This window comes from Girardinichthys multiradiatus, chromosome 23, assembly GCF_021462225.1.
Source record: "Girardinichthys multiradiatus isolate DD_20200921_A chromosome 23, DD_fGirMul_XY1, whole genome shotgun sequence".
Lineage (NCBI taxonomy): Eukaryota > Metazoa > Chordata > Actinopteri > Cyprinodontiformes > Goodeidae > Girardinichthys > Girardinichthys multiradiatus.
Genome location: NC_061815.1, coordinates 515,847 through 534,117, shown reverse-complemented (window position 1 = coordinate 534,117; position 18,271 = coordinate 515,847). Strand labels below are relative to the sequence as shown.

General features: G+C 42.7%; 1 protein-coding gene across 4 annotated transcripts in view; it reads right to left on the bottom strand.

Moving 5' to 3' along the window:
• The window catches only part of csnk1a1 (casein kinase 1, alpha 1), an 88,387-nt gene that overhangs the window by 20,858 nt on the left and 49,258 nt on the right, over positions 1 to 18,271 (bottom strand). For all 4 annotated transcript variants that reach the window (XM_047352699.1, XM_047352701.1, XM_047352700.1 and 1 more), the window contains one exon: positions 1,690 to 1,796. In XM_047352699.1, coding sequence (XP_047208655.1) covers positions 1,690 to 1,796 — 107 coding nt within the window. The remainder of the gene's footprint in view (positions 1 to 1,689; positions 1,797 to 18,271) is intronic.

The following is an 18,271-nucleotide window of genomic DNA, read 5'->3' as shown; positions in this document are numbered from 1 at the left end:
ATGACATAATATTTGCAACAGGGAAAGCACTTAAACTTGCAAACATTGGCCACCTTGGGTACATTCCGCTAGCACAAGGGTGGACCCATTATGACTTCAGAACTGCCTTAATTCTTTGTGGCATAGGTGACAACAATATTCCTCAGAGATTTTGTTGTATATTGATATGATGACATCCTTGAGTTGCTGCAGATTTGTCAGAGGCACAATCATAATTTCAATTTCCTTCTCCATTACAACCGAGATGTGCTCTACTGTATTCAGATCTGGTGACTGGAGGCCATTTGAGTGCAGTGATGGTACCGTCATGTTCACAACACCACTTTAAGATTATTTGAGCTTTTCGAGACATGGTAAATTATCCTGCTTGAAGTAGAAAATAGGCAAATGAGATTATAAATGGGTGGACATAGTTAGCAACAATACTCCAGAAGCCTGTGGTGTTTAAACAGTCTTACATTGGTGACAAGGGGCACCGAGGTGTGCAAATATCGTAACACCATTACACCACAACCATCAGCCTGAACCGGTGATACAACAAAGGAGGGATCTGTGCTTTCCTGTTTACACCACATTCTGACGTTGCAAGTGAAATCAAAACTCATTCAACCAGGAAATGTTTTTCCAAACAGTTATTGTTAAATTTTGGTGAGCTTGTGTGAATTGTAACCTTAATATCCTGTATTTAGCTGACAGAACCCCGACCAGGTATAGTATTTTGCTGCGGTAGCCCATCTGCTTCAAGGTTCCACGTGTTATACTTTCAAATATGGTTTTGGAGTTACTGTTGCCTTTCTATAATCTCAAAAGCATCTTCCCATTCCCATCTTACCTTTGAATACAAGGTATTTTTATCCACAAAACTGCTGTTCCGTGAATGTTTTCTTTTTCAGGCATTTTCTGTACACTTGACATAGTTGTATAAGTGAAACCCATGCAGATCAGCAGTTTTTGCATTCTGACCTCCTTTTTTAGGCACCAAAAAATTTACCATTTTCAAAGTTACTTACTTTCATCCCCACTCTGATGCTCACTCTGACCTTCAGCCAGTCAATATTACCATATCTAAATGCCTAAAAGCATGAAGTTGCTGGATTATGATTGGCTGATTTGCTGTTTTAGAAAACAATTAAGCAGGTGTACCTAATAAGGTTGTCGGTGAGCATATTTTAACTATCTCAACAAAGACCAGTGCCACAGTAGACCCCTGTATAAAGCTGGCTGAAACAAACATTTGCATACAAGTGTTGTGGAAAATTATTTTTATTGCTCTGAACTTCCCTTACCTCTCTCCCCTCTGACTTCTGTGTTTTGTTACCCTAGAGGAGTTGGTCTGCAAAACGTTGAGGTAAATGTTGATCGGGGCTCTGCTTCACTGACTAACCTCAGTGACAGGGTCTTCAAACGCCGAATGCCTTTGAATAAAACTTATAAAGACAAAGTCCGGACTTTCTTTTGTTGTGAGTTAATTTTTACCCCACTTTGATAAGAAAATTCCACTACACAAACAAAAGAGATCTAGCATAAGGTCAGTAAAAAGGAAAAGAGAGCTCAGAAAGGGATTAGACATTTAGACTACAGTAAATTAAGCATAACTAGAGGTAAATGGTGTGTCACATGACAACTATTTAATAACAATGATCATTCACTAACAGTGGACCATTACCTTTTTGTTGTTTATGAGTTTACCTGAAGAGAATGCGAAACAATTGGCGCAGATACATGTAGTCTGGAGCCTCTTCAAAGCGCAACCCACGGCAGTAGTTCAGATACATGGCAAACTCTGCTGGAAAACCCTGTAAACATGCATTTACAGAGCTTGAGTTAATACATGTGCAGTTTTCACGTCCTTCATGGTTCCTTATTCTTTTTGTATGTTTGTCACACATAAACATGTCATTTCAAAAAAATTAATATTTAAGATAACACAAGTAATCAGGAAATTAAATGAAGGTTTTCATTAGAAAAATTCATTATAGTAGATCATTATCAGACAATGCTTTAACAACCTGTAAAGAATCTGTTACACTTTTAATTTCCTCATTATCACAGAAAAGCACAGTGGAGGGCAATAATTTTGTTTCTGCCCCTTCACAAATTGATTCTCTTGTTCATAGTGTTACTTCATCATTGCGTGATGCATTAGACGATGCAGCCCCCTTGAAAAAGGTAATTATTCATAGGAGGCTAGCTCCATGGTTTAATTCAGAGCTGCATACTTTAAAGCACAATGTTAGAACATTGGAGAGAAAATGGCGCTCTACACACCTAGAGGATTCCTACTTAATCTGGAAAAATAGCCTACTTTTGTATAAAAAGACACTTCGCCAAGCTAGAACAGCATTTTTCTCATCATTAATAGCAGAGAACAAGAATAATCCTAGGTTTCCCTTTAGTACAGTTGCTAAACTTACAGTCATAGCTCTGTTGAGCCATCCATTCCCTTAGCTCTCAGCAATCATGACTGTATGGGATTCTTCTTAAATAAAATTGATTCTATTAAAAATAAAATCTTTGACATACACCTGAAGATGATTACTTCATCCTCAGCAAGTGAGACAACATTGGAAGTAACTGTAGAACCTGATTTGTGTTTGGACGGTTTTGATCCTGTGAAGCTTCCTGACTTATCAGAAATATTAGCTTCATCTAAACCTTCAACTTGTATGTTAGACCCAATCCCAACCAAATTATTTCAGGGAGTGTTCCCTCTGATTACCAGCCCCATTTTAGATATGATTCATCTAACTTTAGTAAATGGATATGTACCACAGGCTTTTAAGTTAGCTGTAATTAAACCTTTACTTAAGAAACCTTCGCTTGATCGAGATGATTTAATAAATTACAGACCTATATCCAATCTTCCATTCTTATCTAAAACTCTTGAGAAAATAGTTGCTAATCAAATGTGTGAGCATTTATACAGCAATGACCTGTTTGAAGAGTTTCAGTCAGGTTTCAGAGCTCATCATAGCACCGAAACGGCTCTGCTGAAAGTCACTAATGATATTCTTATGGCCTCAGATAATGGACTTGTGTCTGTACTTCTCCTGTTAGATTTCAGTGCTGCGTTTGATCCAGTCGATCACAATATTCTCTTAGAAAGGCTGGAATATGCTGTAGGGATCAGGGGAACAGCACTAGGCTGGTTTAAATCTTATTTGTCTGACAGATTCCAGTTTGTTCATGTAAATGATAAATCATCTTTAAACTCCAGGGTTAATTGTGGAGTACCACAGGGTTCAGTACTTGGGCCAATTCTCTTTACTATATATGCTTCCAATAGGTCAAATTATCAGGCAGCATAGGATAAATATTCACTGTAACGCTGATGATACACAGCTTTACTTATCCATGAATCCTGATGAGCCCAACCAGTTAGATAGACTACAAGCATGTCTTGAAGACATGTACCTGACTGTTGTGAACAACATGTGTTGTGAATTGGCGCTATATAAATAAAACTGAATTGAACTGAATTGAATAAAAACTTGGATGACTTTAGCCCCTGACTTTTCTGCTTCTCAATTCAGACAAGACAGAAGCTGTCGTCTTTGGACCGGAGTCTTTAAAAAAGAAACTGCTTAGTCAATCACTTAACCTGGTTGGCATTAAATTGACCTCCGGTAATAAAGTAAAAAACCTTGGTGTTATTTTTGAGCAGGACATTTAAATCCCATATTAAACAGATTTCTAGGATTTCCTTCTTTCATCTCCGGAACATTGCCAAAATTAGAAATATCCTATCCAGGAGTGACGCTGAAAAACTAGTCCATGCATTTGTTCCTTCAAGGCTGGACTATTGTAATTCGTTACTATCAGGATGTCCACAAAATGCAGTTAAAAGCCTTGAGCTGATTCAAAATGCTGCAGCAAGAGTTCTGACGAAAATTAAAAAGAGATCATATTTCACCTATTTTAGCTTCTTCGTTGGCTCCCTGTTAAATTCAGAATAGAATTTAAAATTCTCCTCCTCACATATAAAGCCCTTAATGATCTAGCTCCATCATACATCAGATATCTGATTGTTCCATATGTTCCTAACAGGGCACTTCGTTCTCAGACTGCAGGTTTACTGGTGGTTCCTAGAGTCTCTAGAAGTAGAATGGGAGGCAGATCCTTTAGTTATCAGGCTCCTCTCCTATGGAACCAGCTCCCAGTTTTAGTCCATGAGGCAGATACCCTGCCTACTTTTAAGGCTAGGCTTAAAACTTTCCTTTTTGATAAAGCTTATTGTTGGACCACTTGTTTGCTGAACATTGGACCATTTGCACATTGCTGGACGCCACTATGCCTTTCCAACGTCATCGGCCGTTTTGTACCGCAGGATAGCCTGTTCCTACAAATCCCAGCGGGCACCGCGGCTGATAAGCCCTGAGGCCACCGTCAACTATATAACATAGTATGAGACGGCCGCCATTTGCTTTTCACACTGGAAACCGGACCAGCAACTGAAGCGCATCCCTCTGGAAAAAAAGTCCCACGTGGATTTTTTTCCATTCTCCTTCGTTGGCCAACGAGAAACTAAGCGAATTAAGCTTACAGGAATAAGAAAACTTGTAAGTTTTTAACTTTACCGATCGAAGACGTGGGTTTAACAAGTAACCAAAGAACCACGGAGTTTCAAGGAGACGCAATTTTCCCTCCTTGTTTTGTACCAGTCGACTAGTGACGGTCCGTCATTATTTTCTACCTTTCTGCCACGGAGGCCACCAAGGAAGTAAACAGACCGCTTTGCTGAGTATCCGCGGACGCGTGGAACTCTTCAACCCCTCCTCTCTCTCTCCCTCTGCTCAGAGGAGACAACGACAAGTAAAATCTACCTTTTATTTTTATTTCTTTATTAGGAATAGCGTGGGCAGGGTAGAGTAGGTTTTAGTGCGATTAGAATCGCCAATTATAGTCTAATGTGTTCTGAACTGTATGTGCATGCCATCTTATTGAAACTTGATTCCTTTTGATTTCTGAGGCCACAGAGTCTCGCAAGTTGTGTGTTTACTGTCTGAACACCTGCGCGCAGGTTCGCTGTGAAACTAGACTGCTATAATAACCTTATGGTGAAAATCAACCATTTTCTTTGTTTACAACTTTGCTTGGGGGTTTTATGACCTGTGTCCCGCTGAGCTACACTTTGGGAGGGGTGCTCCCAAAGCTTCGTTCAACCATATTCCCTTTGTATTTTGCCATAACTGCCAGATTGATCTCATACACACTCACTGCTGTTTTTATTTGGTTTAGTTAAATATTTTACCCTCTTTGATGTAGAACTTTCCATGTTTGATTAGGTGAAGATTATTGAATCGGAATAGCGAGGTGTATCAGGCTCTTATTTAATAAATATTCACGTAGATAAAGAGAAGTCGTTTGTGTTTATTTTGTGCAAGAGTGATTTGTCAGTCAAAATAAGGTTAAAGTTCCACACGTTTCGGCAGAAACGGTTGATTAAACAGTGACATCTAGTAATAGTTATTAATTATTACTGAGTATTTAACGGTTATAATTATCAAAGGCGTTGAGCCACAATTACAACCCCAGAAGACATCTCTGGTTTCGATTCATAAATGAGGATTTTTGGTTAAGAAATGGATTTTCTCAAATTATGACTTTTAATTATAATTCTTGATGAATATTAATTAATCAATAATCATAACCCTAGCATTATAGTTAGAGTGGCTTAGGTTATCCTGAGCTATCGCTGCTATAGGCTTAGGCTGCTGGAGGACATAATGACCACTTTCACCCTCTTCGCTACATTCTTACACTACTCTCCAATTTTGCATTATTTGCTGTTATTTCAGATTTTAACTTTGTTCTCTCTTTTCTATTCCTAGAAGCTACACCTGGCCTGACTCTGTGTCTACCTGTGACACCTTTCTGGAGAGATGCATCGTCCAAGCTTCTGCTGGCAACAACTTAATGCTCACCCTCTACCGATGATCCACATGGCCCTGTCTTTTAGCGTTTAACCCTTTCTCTCTCCTAGACATGGCGATTGACTGAGCTTTTACTGTGACTAACTCTATGTGCTCGCTTTCAGACTCTAACCTTGAAAACTTGCTCAGAGTTTATCTGTTCTTTCTTTCTAGGTGAAACGACTAAAGGAGCTACATCCATTAAATTTACTTTTCCTTCCCATAGAAAGGACTCCTGGATCAGTGCTTCTTTGTTCTCTTTGTGTCACTGTTCTGTTCCCTCAAACCCCCAGTCGGTCGTGGCAGATGGCCGCTCACACTGAGCCTGGTTCCGATTCTGCTGGAGGTTTCTTCCTGTTAAAAGGGAGTTTTTCCTCTCCACTGTCGCTACATGCATGCTCAGTATGATGGATTGCTGCAAAGTCAACGCCAGTGACTGTCCACTGTCTCTACATGCTCATCTGGGAGGAGTGAATGCTGCAAGTCTCTGACTGGATGCAATCTGCTTGGTTTCCTTAGACAGAAAAACCTTTTATCCAATTTGAATAAATAACTGAATCTGACTGCACTGTTCAATGATTAGGATTAATTGGAATGTATGTACCTGACTTTTGTGAAGTGCCTTGAGACGACGTGTTGTGAATTGGCGCTATATAAATAAAATTAATTGAATTGTTTTATTTATGAAGTAGAAAAAATCCAAACTTACATGGCCCTGTGTGACCTGAAGTTGAGCCGCATTTGGGTTCTGCAGCAGGACAATGATCCTACCCACCAGCAAATCCACCTCTTAATGGCTTACGAGAGGAACAGATTTTGGAGTGGTCTAGTCAATCTGGCAGCACGACCTTTAAAAAAGGCAGTTAATGCTCGAAAACCCTCCATTTTTGCTAAATTGCATCATATTTGCAAATTTGAGTAGGCCAAAATTCCTCTGCAGCACTGTAAAAGAATCATTACCAGTTATGGCAAATGCTTAATTACAGTTGCTGCTCTGAAGGGGTGCCCCAAGCAATTATTAGGTTTAGGGGGCAGTCACTTTTTACACAGGCAATGTAGGTAGGAATTTCTTTCAACGTTATTATAAACACCTTCACTGGAATATGTGAAGGTGTTATCTTTGTTTCATGATTTGAAATGTTTATATGCGACGAACATAAGAAATTAAGAAGGGGTAAAACAACTTTTTATCACCACTGGAGTGAATGCTAACAACTGCTCTCACACAAATGTTTTTACAGGGACTGCCTGGCCAGCTGTCGAGTAAAAAAATAAATAACTAAAATAATTGAGTGACACCATGTTCAACTAAAACAGCAAATCTTCTGGACAACTGATCACAAGACAAAAAAGTGGAAACCCTGGAAAAGACTTCAAGCAGGTTATTGAGTGTAGCATAGTCAGGATGAGCTCCACTTTACATTCAACTGAACCATACTTGAGCCCTTTTGCGTTGCCAGTAGAAAGGCCCAGGCTTATGAGAAGCCCCAGGCTTTGTAAAGCCCAGGTCACATTTCAGTACAGATTTGCCCCAGTAATTTCACCTTCCCGGAGCTGTACTTTCACGCGTAAATGGTCCTATTCTGGAGTAGGTCTTTTCAGCTTTCCCTGGGATTTGTTAAAGGGCCAGAGCTGTGCACAGCAAGGCTAGGCACAATCAGCTTCACTAATGGTGGAGGTTAGTATACAAATTCATCATTTTCATTCCATTAATTTGTCACACAAACTAGTTTTAAGATGTTTTTAAGCAAGAAAGTAGACCTTAAAACTTCATCTGTACAATCAGTTCATCCCAAATGATCCTACATATATTTTTTGATTTTTCAGAGGAGTGGAGCTCAGCTTTCAGGCTGGTCTGGCTGCTACTAGCTAGCTAAGCTAACCAGTTGGTTGGACTGGGACTTTCCCACTGACCGCTACCTGATCTCGGCCAGGCACTCTGGGATTTCCCGCTACCTGCTGTTTGTGAATATAAAGCATTTAGTAGGTATGTGGTGAATAACTGCAAGTACCAGAAAATAAAACGGAATGTTTTTCGCAGGAAATTTGACATTTTAAGTTATTGTTGGCATTATAAACGATTTTGCCACAGTTCAATAAAACAAATGTTTTAATAAAGTGCTGATGATCAGAGCACTTTAAATTTTCTATGTAAATAAAAAAAATACACATTTGCCTAAGATTTTCTTTTAATATAAACCTAACTTAGTGGGGTATAAACTCTTTAATATTTTTTAATTTTTCATAGTTTAGGTTCTGCGGGAGGAGAGACCACATTTTCTAGTCTGGATGCAGTTCCCCAGTGATTCTCTTTAACATTGTGTCTAGACATCTACTTTATATAAATAATTGCTTATGGTTAGACAGTCAAGGCATCAATTCTCTGTAATTCTGGAATGATTATCAGTTTTTTATTCTACTAAATGCAGTTTACTGTAGGTATCTGATTTGAGTTTAACTGATGATAAAAGAAAAATAAGTGTGTTAATCAGTGTTTAGCAGTTATTGTAAATTAATCATGCAGTTGTAAAGCAACAACCCTGGCCAGAGGTTAGTAAAAAATGAAATGTAAAATAATGATTTAAACTTTTCCTGCTTATGGCTCCAGTGCAACTTTAGGGATAATGGAAGGAATTAATCAACTATACTCCTGCTTATCTATTATTTATCAGTTGAAACACAATGATTTATTAGCTTTTAAACAGGGTAAAGGAGTAATGCCATCTGCTGCAATGAAGGTGTATTGCAGTTTCCATCACAACTTCCCCATACATCATTAGGCTGATTTAAATAAATGGTCCTTGGCAATGAAAAAAGAAAGTATGAGTTTCCCTGGGATTTTGATCACCCGTGTAAAATCCAGGGGCTTTCAGTGGAAAAAAGGCTCTTGACAGCTTTTCAAGCGGTTGAGGTTGACAAACTTGTTGGATTCCCGAGTTTCATCTTCATTGCATTCTTATGGCATCATTTGCTCTGCTGAATTCAGAGCTTCCCTCAACAGACTACCATTTGCTCAGGTCTGTTTGGTGGAGGAAAAGCATGTATATCTTCCTTCTCGTGAACAGGTAGCTGTGCTATCTGTGCTCTGTGGTAACAGTAGTCATTAGGTTGCGAGCCTTAATTCCGACTTTATGTTGTAAAGTCTTTGTACACACTGAACCCCAATACACACTGCTCAAAAAAATAAAGGGAACACTTAACACAATATAACTCCAAGTAAATCAAACTTCTGTGAAATCAAACTGTCCACTTAGGAAGCAACACTGTGCAGGACGCTTAGCATTTGCCGGAGAACACCAGGATTGGCAAATTCGCCACTGGCGCCCTTTGCTCTTCACAGATGAAAGCAGGTTCACACCGAGCACATGTGACAGACGTGACAGAGTCTGGAGACACCGTGGAGAGCGATCTGCTGCCTGCAACATCCTTCAGCACGACCAGTTTGGCAGTGGGTTAGTAATGGTGTGGGGTGGCATTTCTTTAGAGGGCCGAAACAGAAGAGAAAACATCTAAGGAGATTGCAGACCAAAAAAAATTGGGTTAAGAACTGTTCAATGCATTATTAAAAACTGGAAGGATGGTGGGGATCCATCGTCTTCGAGGAAGAAATGTGGCCAGAAAAAAATCCTGAATGATCGTGATCGGCAATCACAACGTTTGGTGAAATCAAATTGAAGAAAAACAACAGTAGAACTCCGGGCTATGTTTAATAGTGAAAGTAAGAGCATTTCCACACGCACAATGTGAAGGGAACTCAAGGGATTGGGACTGAACAGCTGTGTAGCCTTAAGAAAACCACTAATCAGTGAGGATAACCGGAAAAAAAAGGCTTCAATTTGCTATGGAGTTCTCACGCATGGATTGGCCACCACAGAGTCCAGACCTTAACCCCAATGAGAATCTTTGGGATGTGCTGGAGAAGCCTTTAGTTTGTTATTTTCACTCCACAAAGCAAAAACGCCACCCCACGTTGTAGTTGGACTACAACCCGCCAACTGATCAAATTGGGGGGAAGGGCCAGTGTCTTATGTGACCTTAATGGCCCCAACAGCGACTATAATGAATTGTGTTGGTGTGATTATTCTGACTAAACTTTATAAGCTTGACATTTCCATTACTTCTTGAGTTGCCTTCCTGAGGGAACTCAAGAAGTACAACCTTCCACAGGAGCTGATGGTCATCTTCTCCACTGCCATCATTCAGTCTGTCCTATCTTCATCCATCTCAGTGTGGTTTGGCTCATTCACAAAACAGGACAGGTCCAGACTGCAACGAATAATCAGGACTGCAGAGAGAATAATCAGGGCTGAACTTCCCTCCATCCAGGACTTATACAGTTCTAGAGTCAGGAAAAGAGCTGCTAAAATCTGTGCAGACCACACACACTCTGCACAAAAACTGTTTTGAGTTTTACCTTCAGGCCGCCGCTACAGAGCACTGTTTACTAAAACCAGCCGCCACAGAGATAGTTTCTTCCCCCAAGCTGTTTCTTTGTTGAACATTCAATAGAGTACCAAACAACAGCATACAGATGTTGCAAATGCACCTTTTCATTTATATATGTTTATATTTGTATATATGTATATTCTGTAATACAAAAACAAAAACCAGAGAGCAAAGTGTACCAGAGTCAAATTCCTTGTTTGTATAGTACAGAGCAAAGGTTTGGGCACACCTTGTCATTCAAAGAGTTGTCTTTATTTTCATGACTATGAATATTGTAGCTTCACACTGAAGGCATCAAAACTATGAATTAACACATGTGGAATTATATACAGAACAAAAAAGTGTGAAACAACTGAAAATATGTCTTATATTCTAGGTTCTTCAAAGTAGCCACCTTTTGCTTCGATTACTGCTCTGCACACTCTTGGCATTCTGTTGATGAGCTTCAAGAGGTAGAAAACCTGAAATGGTTTTCACTTCACAGGTGTGCCCTGTCAGGTTTAATAAGTGGGATTTCAAGCCTTATAAATGGGGTTGGGACCATCAGTTGTGTTGTGCAGGAGGTGGATACAGTGCACAGCTGATAGTCCTACTGAATAGACTGTTAGAAATTGTATTATGGCAAGAAAAAAGCAGCTACGTAAAGAAAAACGAGTGGCCATCATTACTTTAAGAAATGAAGGTCAGTCAGTCCGAACAATTGGGAAAACTTTGAAAGTGTTCCCAAGTGCAGTCGCAAAAACCATCAAGCGCTACAAAGAAACTGGCTCACATGAGGACCGCTCCAGGAAAGGATGACCAAGACTCACCTCTGCTGCGGATGATACTTTTATCCAAGTCACCAGCCTCAGAAATCGCAGGTTAACAGCAGCTCAGATTAGAGAACAGGTCAATGCCGCACAGAGTTCTAGCAGCAGACACATCTCTAGAACAACTGTTAAGAGGAGACTGTGTGAATCGGGCCTTCATGGTAAAATAGCTGCTAGGAAACCACTGCTGAGGACAGGCAACAAGCAGAAGAGACTTGTTTGGGCTAAAGAACACAAGGAATGGACATTAGACCAGTGGAAATCTGTGGTTTGGTCTGATGAGTGTATTTGTGCGGCGCAGAAGAGGTGAGCGGATGGACTCTACATGCCTGGTTCCCACTGTGAAGCATGGAGGAGGAGGTGTGATGGTGTGGGGGTGCTTTGCGGGTGACACTGTTGGGGATTTATTCAAAATTGAAGGCATACTGAACCAGCATGGCTACCACAGCATCTTGCAGCGGCATGTTCTTCCATCCGGTTTGCAATTAGTTGGACCATCATTTATTTTTTAACAGGACAATGACCCCAAACACACCTCCAGGCTGTGTAAGGGCTATTTGACCAAGAAGGTGACCTGGCCTGACCAGATGACCTGGCCTCCACAGTCACCGGAACTGAACCCAATCGAGATGGTTTAGGGTGAGCTGGACCGCAGAGTGAAGACAAAAGGGCCAACAAGTGCTAAGCATCTCTGGGAACACCTTCATGACTGTTGGAAAACCATTTCAGGTGACTACCTCTTGAAGCTCATCAACAGAATGCCAAGAGTGTGCAGAGCAGTAATCAAAGCAAAACGTGGCTACTTTGAAGAACCTAGAATATAAGACATATTTTCAGTTGTTTCACACTTTTTTGTTCTGTATATAATTCCACATGTGTTAATTCATAGTTTTGATGCCTTCAGTGTGAAGCTACAATATTCATAGTCATAAAAATATAGAAAACTCTTTGAATGAGAAGGTGTGTCCAAACCTTTGGTTTGTACTGTATGTACAAACTTGGCAATAAAGCTGATTCTGATTCTATGTCCACAAATAAAGCAGCTTTGTGGATGAAGAATGAAATGTCCTCAGAACACAAGAGAATAAGTCCAGTTGCATTCTATTTAACTACTAAAGAAGACAGATCAGAGAAGAAAGATTGACTTCTAAAAACGATTTAACAGCAATCCTTAGATTAGATCAGGTAGGTTTTAAGTTTAAGAGTACTGAATAAAGTGGCAAGATCTCTCCTCTCAGGTAGGTGGTATGAGATTTTGTTCCTGTAAATGTTGCTATAAAAATGTTCATTACATCTGCAATGGTTTAAAAACATAATGCTGTAAAATGTTACAAAATATAGATTTACCCTTGTTGTCTTAGAGAGCAGCTAAACCAAAAGAACACCACATAATTAGGAAGACGCTCAACACAAGCTGGGAAGATTTGAGCAGCAGAGCGAAGTTCCTTTACCTAGGGACATGGGTGTCAAAAGTACAGCCCGGAGTCCAATTGCAGCCACTGAACTGTTGGTCTTGCGTGCAATTCAATAATGATAGAAATTTGGCCCACTAGCACAGGTGGTTGATGCATATAGAGACTTCGTTCGTTCGTTCGTCATCTTCCGCTTATCCAGGACCGGGTCGCGGGGGCAGCAGACTCAGCAGAGACGCCCAGACGTCCCTCTCTCCAGACACCTCCTCCAGCTCCTCCAGGGGGAGCCCAAGGCGTTCTCAGGCCAGCCGAGAGACATAGTCCCTCCAGCGTGTCCTGGGCCGTCCCCTGGGCCTCCTCCCGGTGGGACGTGCCCGGAACACCTCCCGAGGAAGGCGTCCAGGAGGCATCCGGTAGAGATGCCCGAGCCACCTCAACTGGCTCCTTTCGATGTGGAGGAGCAGCGGCTCTACTCCGAGCTCCTCCCGGATGGCCGAGCTCCTCACCCTATCTCTAAGGGAGTGCCCGGCCACCCTACGGAGGAAGCTCATTTCAGCCGCTTGTATCCGTGATCTCGTTCTTTCGGTCATGACCCAAAGTTCATGGCCATAGGTGAGGGTAGGAACGTAGACCGACCAGTAAATTGAGAGCTTTGCTTTTCGGCTCAGCTCTCTCTTCACCACAATGGACCGGCACAGCGCCCCCATTACTGTGGCAGCTGCACCGATCCGTCTGTCGATCTCCCGCTCCATTCTTCCCTCACTCGTGAACAAGACCCCGAGATACTTAAACTCCTCCACTTGAGGCAGGATCTCCCCTCCAACCTGAAGAGGACAAGCCACCCTTTTCCGGTCGAGTACCATGGCCTCGGACTTGGAGGAGCTGATCCTCATCCCAGCCGCTTCACACTCGGCTGCGAACCGCCACAGCGCATGCTGTAGGTCTTGGCTAGAGGGGGCCAGCAGGACCACGTCATCCGCAAAAAGAAGAGACGAAATCCACTGGTCCCCAAACCAGACCCCCTCCGGCCCTTGGCTGCGTCTAGAAATCCTGTCCATAAAAGTTATGAACAGGACCGGCGACAAAGGGCAGCCCTGCCGGAGTCCAACATGCACTGGGAACAGGTCCGACTTAGTGCCGGCAATGCGGACCAAACTCCTGCTCCGCTCGTACAGTGACCGGATGGCCCCTAATAAAGGGCCCCTGATTCCATACTCCTGGAGCACCCCCCACAGGGCATCACGAGGGACACAGTCAAATGCTTTCTCCAGGTCCACAAAACACATGTGAACCGGTTGGGCAAACTCCCATGAACCCTCGAGCACCCTGTAGAGGGTATAGAGCTGGTCCAGTGTTCCACGGCTGGGACGAAAACCACACTGTTCCTCCTGAAGCTGAGGTTCGACTATCGGTCGGACTCTCCTCTCCAATACCCTGGCGTAGGCCTTACCAGGGAGGCTGAGGAGTGTGATCCCCTGTAGTTGGAACACACCCTCCGGTCCCCCTTCTTATAAAGGGGGACCACCACCCCAGTCTGCCAGTCCAGAGGCACTGTCCCCGACCGCCACGCAATGTTGAAGAGGCGTGTCAACCATGACAGCCCTACAACATCCAGACACGTGAGGTACTCAGGGCGGATCTCATCCACCCCCGAAGCCTTGCCACCGCGGAGCTTTTTAACCACCTCGGTGACTTCAGCCTGGGTGATGAAAGAGTCCAACCCCGAGTTCCCAGCTTCTGTTTCCACCACGGAATGCGTGATGGCAGGATTGAGGAGATCCTCGAAGTACTCCTTCCACCGCCCGATAATGTCCTCAGTCGAGGTCAGCAGTCTCCTGCCCCCACTATAAACAGTGTTGGCAAAGCACTGCTTCCCCCTCCTGAGGCGCCGGACGGTTTGCCAGAATCGCTTCGATGCCAACCGGTAGTCCTTCTCCATGGCCTCACCGAACTCTTCCCAGGCCCGAGTTTTTGCCTCTGCCACAGCCCGGGCCGCAGCACGCTTGGCCTCACGGTACCCATCAGCCGCCTCGGGAGTCCCACAAGCCAACCACAGCCGATAGGACTCCTTCAGCTTAACAGCATCCCTTACTGCCGGTGTCCACCACCGGGTTCTGGGATTGCCGCCACGACAGGCACCGCAGACCTTACGGCCGCAGCTATGGGCAGCAGCATTGACAATAGATGCAGAGAACATGGTCCACTCGGACTCTATGTCTCCAACATCCCCCGGGATCTGGTCGAAGTTCTTATTTTTAATTAAGATAGGTTTATTACCAACAAACTGAAATGGCTTTAAAATGTTGTTATAATACAGCACAAAGTATTTGACTTTTACACTATTTTTTTTAACTTTATCTTTTTTATTTCTATCTTTATCTTTCCAGTAACTTTTACTAAAAAGCAGACTTTATTTCATCCAAATCTACTTTAATTTAATTTCTTAAAATTCAAAGAAAGACTGATCCAAATGCTGCTTTCTTGATTTTTTCTATTCTTTTCAATAGTGCACAAATTCTGCGAATGAGGTGCCACTTCCAAAAAATAGATCTGACTACCTTTTTGTTAATTAAAATATTGCATGTTTTATATATTGTTGAGCAGGTCAAAAATTTATAAAAATTAATATTTATTTTCTTCAATGAGTTGTTTTTTGGAGTACTTTTAACTTGAAGATTTTGACCTATGTAACAAAATGTTTGAACAACATTGGAAAACCTAGTCCATGTCTCTTCTTTTGTGACTCTAAATGTAATGCTTAGAAAATATGGACCAGCCATGAGGGAGTGCAGGGCGTGTTTAAACGAAGAACAGAGCATGTCTTTAGTTATACCAAGCATTTTACATGACATGACTAATCAATGGAGACTTCAGGATCTATACTGGGAGACGATTATCAGCAATCAATCAAATAAACTACCCCCTCTATTGCCCAAGCAGAAGCGATGTCATTAAAATCTTTGCAGTGTATGGTAAATAAAACAAGAATCAAATTTACAACCCCAAATCCCTGATGAGTTGAAAAGGAGATGCCGTGGATGCAGAGCAGGAGCAAAGAGAAGAGGGAGAAGGAGGAAGTTCAAACCATCTCTTCCGTCGATTCTGATAGGCAATGTGAGATTGTTGGGAAACAAGTTGGATTAACTCCAAACCCTACAAAGAACCCAGCCAGAGTACCGGGAATGCAGTATTATGTGTTTCTCTGAGACAAGGCTCCAGGATCATATCCCCGACTCCAGCATCTTTCTGCCAGGCTTTCTGACCATACGAGCAGACAGAGACTTAAAGAGGAGCGGCAAATGTAAAGGAGGTGGACTGGCAGTGCTTGTGAACAACAGATGCTGTCATCCAGGACATGTTACTGTGAAGTGTCATCTCTGCAGTCCAGATATTGAAGTGTTGGCAGTAAGTTTTCATACTGCATGTGATGTCATCAGCTAAGTTGTTGCTAAGCTACAGAAACCCCAATGCGTTGTAGCAATATCTGGTTATTTTAACCACGCTTCACTCTCTGCTACACTTCTAACGTTTCAACAATTTGTGAGTTGCTTTACCAGAGAAAACAAAACGTTGGATTTGTTTTATGCAAATGTCAAGGACTCATACATCTCTACAGCAAGACCTCCTCTAGGCAAATCAGATCACAATCTTGTTTTTCTCTGCTCGAAATATAAGCCTCTTGTTCAGAGACAAACTGTAATAAAGAGGACTGTGAGAAAATGGTCACAGGAAGATGAAGAAGCTCTGCAAGGTTGCTTTAAGGCTACAGACTGGGACGCACTGTGCCAGCCACATGGAGAGGACATCAATGCCATGACTGTGTGTGTAACCGACTATATAAACTTCTGTGTGGATAACATCATCCTCACCAGAACCGTGAGATGCTTCCCCAATAACAAACCTTGGATCACCAGTGACCTGAAGGACCTGCTTAACAAGAGAAAAAGAGCCTTGAGAGAGGGAGACAGAGAATTATTGAGGAGTATACAGAAGTAACTTAAAGTCAAGATAAGAGACAGCAAGGAGGTGTACAAGAGGAAGCTGGAGAGCAGCTCCGGCAAAACAGTATCAGAGATGTGTGGACCGATGGAAGTCTGGACAGAACCAATGAACTGAACACATTCTTCAATAGGTTCAGTTCAGAAACAAGCTCAGCATCCTCCTCTCCTGTTCACAGCCAAACAGACATTCCACCCTCCTTTGACCCACAGGACCCACAGCTGTCCAGTAACACCTCAAATGTTTTATCTTCCACCTCAGCCCTAGACCCTTCTGCTTCTACATGTTTGCCTTCAACCAAATCACCAAGGCCGATGCTCCCTTTGCCTCCCCCTTCCACCTGTGTGTCTCAAGAAGTCAGCTGAAGAGACAACTGGAAAGCCTGAATCAGAATAAGACTGCAGGTCCAGATCATGTCAGCCCTAGAGTCCTGAAGGTCTGTGCAGAGCAGCTCTGTGGGATTCTGCAGCACCTCTTCAATCTTATTCTGGCCCAGAAGAATGTTCCAGTGTTGTGGAAGACCTCCTGTCTTGTTCCGGTACCAAAGAAAACTCACCCATCAGTCCTCAATGACTATAGACCTGTTGCCCTGACATCCCACATCATGAAGGTCCTGGAGAGACTCCTGTTGGCCCACCTGAGTAAGCGAACAATAAACCATCAGGACCCCGTCAGTTTGCTTATCACGGTGGAGTTGGAGTTGAAGATGGCATCATACACCTGCTTCAACAAACCCACTGTCATCTGGACAAAGCCAGCTGCACTGTGAGGATGTCTCCAGTGCATTTAACAATTCATTGATTTGCTTTGTCAGAAACTCCAGAAGACTCAGGTGGAGGCCTCAACAATCTCCTGGATCAAAGACTACCTGACAAACAGACCAGTTTGTGAGACTGAAGGGTTGTGAGTCTAACCAGGTAGTCAGCAGCACAGGAGCACCACAGGGGTCTGTACTCTCACCATTCCTTTTCACTCTGTACACCTCAGACTTCCAGTACAAGACGGACTCCTGTCATCTGCAGAAATACTCAGATGGTTCTGCAGTTGTGGGGTGGATCAGAGATGGGCAAGAAGCTGAGTACAGGAAGGTGGTGGACCACTTTGTGGCATGGTGTGGAAACAATCATCTCATCTTGAACGTGACTAAAACAAAGGAGATGATTGTAGATTTTAAGAGAAACAGGAATAAGTCAAAAACTATTGCCATCATGGGAGAAGAAGTGGAGGTGGTGTAGGAGTATAAAGACCTCGGTGTTCACCTGGACAGCAGACTGGAGTGGAGATGCAAGTGTGAAGCCGTCTACAAGAAGGGACAGAGCAGACTGTACTTCTTGAGGAAGCTTAGGTCCTTTGGTGTTTGTAGCAGGATGCTGCATATCTTCTATAAGTCTGTTGTGGAGAGTGTGATCTCTTCTGCCATCATCTGCTGGGGAAGCACCATCAGAGTCAGGGACTTAAAAAAAAGCTCAACAAGCTGATGTTCTGTTCTGGTGACTCCTCTGGAACCTCTGGAGATCATTGTGCAAAGAAGGATTCCTCATAAAATGAAGAACATTATGGAAAACCCTGAGCATCCCTTTCATCAGACTGTCCTACAACAACAGAGTGTCTTCAGTCAGAGGCTTCTTCAGATCTGCTGTAAGACGGAGCGCTACAGGAGATCCTTCCTGCCCACAGCCATCAGCATCTACAA